The sequence below is a fragment of the Sapajus apella genome, unplaced genomic scaffold, assembly GCF_009761245.1.
Source record: "Sapajus apella isolate SASKATOON/1434 unplaced genomic scaffold, GSC_monkey_1.0 scaffold43, whole genome shotgun sequence".
NCBI lineage: Eukaryota > Metazoa > Chordata > Mammalia > Primates > Cebidae > Sapajus > Sapajus apella.
Window position 1 is genome coordinate 9696919 of NW_022436983.1, and position 8834 is coordinate 9705752.

Consider the following 8834-nt stretch of genomic DNA (forward strand, 5'->3'; position numbering starts at 1 on the left):
ACTTTTTCCATACTTGTCACAAAGACATTAAGATTTACGTTGCTTTTACTGATTCATTCTTACAAGAAGAAAGGAACCAGGTACAGAAGCGGATCATGAGATTGACGTGAAACGTGACCACTGAAGCACAGCATCACATAGACACAGTTAAGCCCCGGGTGTTTGCGGACCTTCCTGACAGCCGTCCGGCCTTACCGCAAGAGCTTGCAGAAGCGGAGTTTTCTCCTAACTCCTCCGAGGAAGGAGACGTCTCAGCTATTTTGGACGCCTCCTTCCCTAGCTGGCTAAACAGCAGGCGCTTTCCCAGCACTGACGCTGCCTGCCGCACAGCCAAGGCACCCTCCAGCAGCCCTTACGCAGGCGTGACAGAGGGCTTAAAATGTCTTGCCTTAGAGTCTTTCATTTCACAATGTCGCCCCAGGTTCACACTTCCAAACTGAGAGGCATTAGTAAAAGAATTAAGATCACAGCCGGGCGTGGTGGCTCACGCCTGTAATCCAAGCACTTTGGAGGCTAAGGTGGGCGGATCACCTGAGGTCGGGAGTTCAAGACCAGCCTGACCAACACGGTGAAATCCCGTCTTTAAAAAAAAAAAAAAAAATTAAGTTCAATTATGAAGAACTAAGATCACCTATGAATAACTAATAACTACTACGGTTATGTTCCTAGTTACTTTCTTCTTCATTATTCATATGGAAATAGGCTGAGGCCTTTGGTTCCTGCCTCCGCACTTCTGGGGTCTTTTCCCTATAGGTCGCTCTTTTTTTTTTTTTTTTTTTTGAAACAGGTTCTCACTCCATTGCCCAGGCTGGAGTGTGGTGGCTCAAACATGGCTCACTGCCTCAACCTCCAGGCTCAAGTGATCCTCCAGCATCAGCCCCCAACTAGCTGGAGCTACAGGCATGCGCTACCACACCCTGTTAATTTTTGTATTTTTTGTGGAGATGCGGTTTTGCCATGTTGCCCAGGCTGGTCTCAAATACATGCTTTGTATTTATCTAGCTCGGGCAATCCACTCTCCTCAGCCTCCCAAAGTGCTGGGAATGCAGGAGTGAGCCTGGACATTTTTATTTTATTTTATTTGAGTCAAGGTCTCACTGTGTCACCCAGGATGGAGTGTAGTGGTGCGATCATGGCTCACTGAGGCCTCCATCTCCTGGGTTCCCGCGATCCTCCCACCTCAGCCTCCCAAGTAGCTGGGACCACAGGTGCACATCACTATATTGGCTAATTTTCGTATTTTCTGTAGAGATGGGTTCTTGGCCATGTTACCCAGGCTGGTCTCTAAACCTGGGGCTCAAGTGATCCTCTCACCTCAGGCTCCTGAGCATGTGCTACTTTCATCCGAGTTTGGAAACAGGGTTTTGAAAAGGGCTCTGAACATCTGCCTGGGCTCTTTGTGTTCTGTCTGTGACTCTGAGCTGGTAGCTCTGGAGGGCTTTCTGGAGGAGGAGGCCTTTGGCCTGGGCTAGGCCTTCAAAGTGAGGAAGCCTTCTAGGTCTGACCCTCCCAGTCTCTGGTACTACCTGACCTGGACTTTCTCACAGGTTTCCAGCTCCAGAGAGCTGCGTCTTTTCAGTATCCCCTACCTCCTTCCTAGGCTCATCCCAAAAGCTGTAAGATGCAAAAGCCCCCTTTCCCTGTGGTGGCTGACATGGCTGGGGGGAGCTGATGATCCAGATTGACCCAGCAGAGGGCTCTCCAGGGCCACAGCAAGGATTCACATCCTAACCCTGCCACTTCCAAGCCAGGTGACCTTCGCCAGTTGCCTGACCTCGCTGATCCTCCGTGTCCTTCTCAGCACACAGTTATCATAGTACCTGCTTTGCGGGACTCTTGGGACTGAGCAGCGCGCCTGGCACACACTAGTTGCTTAATGAATGGGACGGCTATAATTACTCTTCCGGGTGGGGGCGGGGCGCTGGGCCGGCAGCCAGGCCTATATTTAGCCTGGAAGGGGGTTGGGGGCGCTGGGAGACAAAGCGCCCAGGCCAGTTCCCAGGGGGCGGAGCCGGCGAAAGCCCGGCTGCCAACCCGCCCTCCCCTGCCGCAGGGTCACCTTGGCCGGGCTGGCGGCCAAGGGCTGCTTCGGACCCGACATGCCCCAGCTGCCCAGCGGCCGCCTGGTCCCCTGAGCTGTCCTCATCCCCGCAAACTGCGGTTTGGGGAGGGGGCTGCTGGGGACTTGGGGGGGGGTCGGCCCTATTGACCACTTGGGAAGCTGTCCCCTTTCCCAGCACAGGCCGAGGGAGGGCTTGCTGGGGTCAGTACGCCAAGGTGAGCCTGAACCCGAGTGGGGGGTGCGGGAGGGGAAGCCAGGCCGGCTCCTCCCACAACCTCGCGCCAATGAGTGTCGGGGCTGCAAATAGCCCAGTGGAATCAGTGAGTCATGGAGGCTGGAAATACCGCGCGTCCCTGCTCGCCTCCCCTCCTCCTGACCGCAGCCCGCAGGAGCTGCACGGGGGTGTGCAGGGTGGGGGACCCCTCCGGAGGGCGCCCCTCCCCAGGCTCTCTGAATCAGCCAGGACAACCCCTGCCCCCAAGTTCCAGCTGGCTTTGCCTCTGGGACTGTGTGACCCTGGGCCAGTCACTCAGCCTCTCTGGGCCGCAGAAGCCCCATTAGGTACAGGAAGGAATTCAAGAGGGCAGGCCACCCGGTGCAGCCTGCCCACCTTCGCATCCCTGCGCCTGGGACTGGGACAGTGCTTGGCACAGCGCCCGACACACAGCAGGGCAGTAAATATCTCTGGAAGGAAAGAAAGAATAAAAAGGGAAGGGCAGGCAGCTGGAAGAGAGGGTGTTGCAAGGGTGCTCCAGAAACAATCCTGGGGTTCCTGCCCAGGGGTTTTGGGGAGCCCACGGAGGGGACCAAGGAACACCCATATTTTGTAAGATCTTCAGCTCTAACTTGAGCTACAACTCACCCCCAAATCTGAAAGGTGTGTCTGCTTCTCCTGGGGTTTCCAGCCCTGCCCTGTTTGAGAACTCCAGGCAGGCGGCCTCCAGAAGGCTGTGAGACGGTCCTTTATTGTGTATACAGGTTCCAGCCACAGGGCTTTCCCACACACCCCTCCAGAGTCCTCCCCCAGGGGGCCCAGAGTGGCTGGAGTGAGGGGCCACCCCATGGCACACTGACCTAAGAGGCGCGGAGGGAGGAGGCTGGCCTGCCTCTTGCCCTGGGGACCCACTAACTGAGGACCACCCTTTCCCTCCACCCTGCTTCTGTATGTGGGAGCCAAAGCCAAGAGTCACCGGGGGCAGCAGGCATTCCCCAGGGTTAAGGCTGATGGAAGGTCGCTATCCCAGATGGGAGATTGGGGCTTTTCCTCTGACTCCCCCTCTCCCCCCGCTGGAAGACGTGGGAGGGGTGCATAGCCCTGGAGAGGTAGAATGAGGGGAAATACTCCTCATTGCCCAAAGATGGGGGGTTGAGAGCAGCTGTTGACACCCTGGGTTTAGATCTAACCTTCAACAGCAAAGCCGGGCACTCAATGGCTCACAGATGGTTTCCGCATTGATGAAAATGGAGATTGTAAATCTGAATTGAGAAAACTCTGAATCTGGCCTCAACCAATGGTCATGCTGAGTATTTGAAGGACAAGGATAAGGGTGTGTGTGTTACACACACCAGGCCTGTAAATTCATAGATTAAAGAGGGGTACGGATGACGAGGCGACTGCCTAGAGGGGAAGGTGGCAAGAAGCTGAGGTCCAGCCTTTAGGACCCAAAGCCCCATCCATGCCCTGGCTTCCACCTCTGTTGAGTGATCCTGTCTGCATGGGAACAGCCCAGGAACATAGGCCTGTGGGTGGGAGGGAGAAGGACCAGCCCCACCCCCAACCCTACCTGACCTTGCTGAAGGCCCCAGCAGGCATGGGACTGCAGGAGTTTCATGCAGTTTATCACGAATCAGGTGTATTGGAAAAACCCCATCTATATACAGATGTGGCGTGGCTCTGCTCTGGCACAGCCAGCTGGCTGGGGGCACAGGGCGGGCAGGCAGCCTGCTCACTGGCGTGAGGGTTGGAGGCTGGCAGAGGGGAAGTTTACCGTCACGGCTGTCTCCTCTTGGCCTTGCTGAGCCCTCAGGCAGTTAGTTCCACTTAGATAGACACCCCTGCCTGTGACCTTCCCTCTGTCTCTCCTGCTCCCCTTGGCCAAGGGGATTCCAGGTCCCTGCTCCCCTTGCCCTGCAGAGACTTCATAGATCAGAGTGTTTGTCTGTCTGTCTGTCTGTCCTGCAGAGCTTGCCCAGATGTCCTGCTGGTCCCAATCCCCTGACCCACAGCAGCTTCTTTAGATATTCCTTCCCCTACCCCAGCCCCTCTACTCTGGATTAAGTGAGGGAAGCCATATTTGAAATCTGGGCACCATGCCTCAGGCCAGGGACTCCCCTGGCCTGCTCTGGATAGAGTGGAGGGCCCTAGTACGGGAGGATGGTCCACCTGGGGCCTGGGGAGCATAGGGGCTGGAACCTGGGCTGAGATGGTCTGGAGCTGTTGAAATGGGGTTAGGAAGGCTTTGCTGGCAGACGTGGGGGTGGGGGGGCAGGGCAAGGGAAAGGAGAGGCCCTCAGATTTTGATCTCTGTCCGGAAGGTCTGCTGGACGTGCTCTGTATGCGGGTGGCGCCGTGCCCGGATGGTGAGGCTGCCGTCCTCTCGGAGAGCCGAGGTCACCGATGTGGGGTCCACATCCTCCGGCAGCTGGCACTTGTGAGCGAAGGTGTTCATGACCGTGCCGTCAGCTGCCAGCTGGGAAAGGGGTGACCGTCAGGCAGGCTGCCCCTGCCCCTGTCCTGCTTGTGACAAGCCATAGCCCTCTTCTCCCCATTCTAACCTGAGCCAGGCCCCATATGCTGAGGAGCTCTGCCCTCAGGTGTGGAGGGTCTGCCCAGGGTGGTGATGGCCTCAGGCCCAGGGCTATTCAGGGACAGCCCAGGGGTGTGTCGCAGAGCTCCAGTAGCTCCAAGGGACTGGCAAGGGGCATGGGGAGGGGTGGGACTTGGAGAGAGAGGCGGCTCTGTGGCAGTAGCTCTGAATCTGGGGCTCCTGGGGAATGCAGGGATGACAGAGGAGAGCCGCGCCCTCCTGGATCCCTGGACTCATTGGGCATCTGTCCGCTAGGGCTGAGCGCCTGCCTCTCCCCCACAACTCAGCCAGCACATAGTGTCCAGGGGAGTTTGGGGCAGCTGAGTCACTGTTGCAGGTGGCAGGGCTGGCACGTGCTGCCCTCAGGTCCTGGTGTCCCCAGTCTTTGGCATCCCTGGCAGGGATGCTCAGGAGTCCATCCTTGAATACGGAAGGGAGGAAGCCAGCCCATTGGAGCTTAGGAGGAGGCCTTGGGCAGGTCCTCTCTTCTCTCCTGGCAGCCCCGGCTGTCCCAGGTGGCGCCCCTGTTCAGGCCTGGCCACACCCTCTCCAGGACGGAGGCCCCAATGCCTCCTAGAAGTTCAGACTCAGACACTCAAGAGACCCGTGACCCTGAGACCCGAGGGCAGAGGGTGTGTGTGGTTTAGAGTGTGTGTGACCCTAAACTGCACGGTGGTGATGGCCATAGGCCGAGGGCTTTGCAGGGACAGGGCAGGGTGCTTCGAGGAGCTCCAGCAGCTCCGAAGGGCAGCATGGGGCATGGGGAGGGGGTGGGGCTTGGAAGGAAAAGCGGCTCCGTGGCAGTGGCTCAGAATCTGGGGTGCCTGGGGAATGCAGGCATCTCAGCCCAGGTTCCAGCCCCTATACCCCCAGACCCCAGGTGGACTGGACACCCTAAGCTGGCCAACCTCGGGCCTAATTTGGGGGTTCCAAGATGGGGGATGGGTCTCTGGCTGTGGAATGGAAGAGGGCTTGAGGTGTGTCACGTGGAGAAACTCCTCCCCCGGCTGCCCAGGTGAGTTCCCCGCCTACCCGCATCCACCCTCTATGGCTGCCAGAGGAGCTGTCTTCACACTGCCATCACCATCTCTCGCTCCGCATCTCCCTCCCTCAAACTCCCACCCCCTCAGGCTCCCTCTGCCCACATCCCTCCATCCCTCTCCCATTCCCCGTAGGCTCCCTCAGCTGCCCAGGGCCCTGGAAGAAAGGATCTGGGAACCTCGATGCAAAGAGAGGCAGTGAGGATCCTCATAGCCATGGGCTACAGGGGCAAGGCCTTCAGCTAGCCCTGGGGGGGCATGGGGAAGGGACACTGGCCAGGGTCTGGGGTCCCAGGACGGGAAGGGGGAGTAGGAGACGTTGGAGGCAAGAGCAGAGTTTGGGGTGCAGTGGGTGGGGTTGGGGGGCTCACCTTCTCAGCCCGCACCTCAATGTGGTTGTTGGAGGTGGTGACGATGATGTCTTCAGGTGAGAAGTCCCTCACGTCCACTGCAAACTCATAGGCGTCTCCGAGGGTCTTGATGTTGCCTGGTCCTGCAGGGCAGGCTGTGGGATGGGCTATTGTGAGCGAGGCATGGAGCAGGCTTGGCGTGCTGACCCCAGGGTTCTGGCTCCTTCTCTTAGGGCAATGGGTGGCTCCCCAGGCCCTACCCATCCCCCAGGTGTTTCTCCTTAAGCTCCTCCTCCTTCTTGCAGCTCACCTTTTCTGGGGTGGGGATGGGGCCTCACCCACAGGTGTGGTGTGTTTATATGTGACTCTAGGTCTGTAACACCTCACCCGGGGCCTGGAACCTGGGGCTGCCTCCCACCCCTCACCCCATCCACACCTCCAGGGCTCCAGCTGAGATTGGCTGCATTTACAGACCGTGGTGGCCACGGAACCATGTCTGATCCCCAGGGCCACCACTGTTCCTTAGAGGCCCACCTGTTTTCATGGCCACATCTGTCCCTGTGGCCACCTCTGTCTTGGCAGCCACACATGGCTGCGGGCTGTGTGGCACCTGTTCCAGGCAGCCCGGCAGCCACAGTGCATTCGGTGGCGCCCTGGAGTGGACGTCACCTCCCTCTGCACCTCCCCTCCCCTCAGAGCCGTGAGCACTTGCCTGGGAAGGCCAGGGGCTCCGAGTGGGGACGCATGAAGCTGCCAAAGTCATCGGAAAACATGCTCAGGGCCTTCTCCATGGGTGGGTCCTGGGCCGGGAGGGCACGGGAGGCCGAGGAGGAGGTGGAAGAGGAGGAGGAAGAGGAGGAGGAATGGAAACTTCTCTCCGCTCGGAAGGTGGAAGAGGTTCTGTGGCTCATCCACGGGCGGCGCCGGGCCCTGTCCAGGCGGGCAGGGACTGGACAGGAGAGGGTGTGGGCACAGGCCTCTGGGGGAGCGTGCCGGGCCCTGATGGTGGCCGCTTTATAAGGCCGACTGTCCCTGGGCTCGGGGCCAGCCCCTTGTCTACTAGCTAAATTTAGGCCTCTCCATGGCCCAGAGGGGGCTGGAAACCTTCTCCCGTGCGCCGGCTTGCTGACAGCCCAACACACGCAGGCCAAGAGGCTGAGCTCACAGCCTGGCATTCCAGGCCGATCACAGCAGCCCCAGGGGCCTCCACACCGCCTTTCCCAAACACAGGCCTGGGTTCCGCCCCCTTGACACTCGGACCTCGGTGCCTGCCCCAGAACCTTGCAGGTTTGGGGTTTCTTGTGTGTTTTGTTTCCCCCCATCAGCCTGGGGGGTCTGTAAGGACTGTGCCTCCCCCCTCAGACTCTGGTTTTCCTCCACGGCCGTTCTCCCCCATCAGAGTGTAGGCTCCTTGGGGACAGGATAGGTGGAAGCGCCACGGCTGTGTGATGTCAGGAGCTCCTTCCCTCAAGGCAGACGACCTTCGCAGCCTATGTCTAAGGAAGGCTGAATCCTGGCAGGAGAAGTAGAATGTGCAGCTGTCCCCTGCCAGCCCCCATGGGGACCTGGATCCCCTGCCTGTACTCCCCCTGACTCTCAGAGCATTTAGGGGCCCCAAGAGGAGAAAGCTAGCAGCTTCCTCCTTAAAGGTCTAGAGGGTTATGTTCCTGGCAACTGTCTGCTCCACCTCCGTGTCAGAGGGGACCCCTGGGGCTGCTTTAGGGATTTCAGTCAGAGGTAAAAGAATTCCCAATGACTATCATTCTAGCCCTGACTTCTGGAGTGACTTCTGGGCACAGGCTCCTGGCCACAAGCTGTCCAGTGTGGCCCACGCAGCTTGATCTCCACGAAGCTGGGAGTATGGAGGTGAGGCATTCTTCCCATTTTATGGACGGGGAAATGAAGCCTCTTGGAAAGGGAGGGGCTTGCACTTGCGTAAGGAGCAGAGTTGGGATTCAAACCTAGATGTGGACCCAAAGCCATTCGGAGGCCGAGGTGGTTTTGAACATATGCCTGTGGAGACAGGCCAGCCCAGAAGAGCCGGTGAAGCCCCTCCCTACCCACCTGCTTGCTCAGCAGAGCTGGAACTGACCTTGCACTGGGCCAGGGTGGAGGCCATTGTAAGAGGCAACCAGGCCCTCTGCTCTGCCCAGGTTGCAGTTCGAGACCTCTGCTGTCCTCTCCACATCCCGCCCTTCCATCCCAGATCAGCTCCAATCCCTCCTCCCCCAGAGAGGCCTCTCTGATTGCTCCTGCTCATACAGCCCCACACTTGGTCCTGATGCCCCCAACACTGACTGTCTTTGTCCACCCACAGCACCTGGCAGTGTGACATGGTCTTTCTGTGTGCTGTGACTCTCTGCTGTGTCCCTTCTTCCCTATCCAACTGGCAGTTCCCACGGGGGCAAGGATTCACCTGTCTCCCCATTAGATGGAAGGTTCCCGAAGACAGGGACCATTTCTCTTTTATCTGAGCCCCCTACAGCCCAGTCTGGCACTTCATCCCAGAGGGCTCTGTCTACAGGGATGTTAGTGGTGCTGAGGTACATGGAGTGGAAGCAGAGCAGGGCACAGG

The 8834-nt window shown here is 58.6% G+C and overlaps 1 protein-coding gene across 2 annotated transcripts; it reads right to left on the reverse strand.

The window, feature by feature from the left end:
• Window positions 1-3003: 3003 nt before the first annotated feature.
• Window positions 3004-8767, reverse strand: HSPB7 (heat shock protein family B (small) member 7). 2 transcript variants are annotated; one of them, XM_032300523.1, is made up of 4 exons: window positions 8352-8767; window positions 6972-7059; window positions 6281-6414; window positions 3004-4752 (listed from the first exon to the last, which is right to left on the reverse strand). In XM_032300523.1, exons 1-4 carry the CDS (start codon window positions 8685-8687, stop codon window positions 4573-4575), a joined length of 738 nt encoding a protein of 245 aa, XP_032156414.1. In that variant the 5' UTR covers window positions 8688-8767; the 3' UTR covers window positions 3004-4572. The 2 variants fall into 2 exon arrangements, with proteins under 2 accessions (XP_032156414.1, XP_032156413.1); XM_032300522.1 differs by lacking the exon at window positions 8352-8767 and having other exon boundaries at window positions 6972-7998.
• Between the last annotated feature and the right edge of the window lie 67 nt (window positions 8768-8834).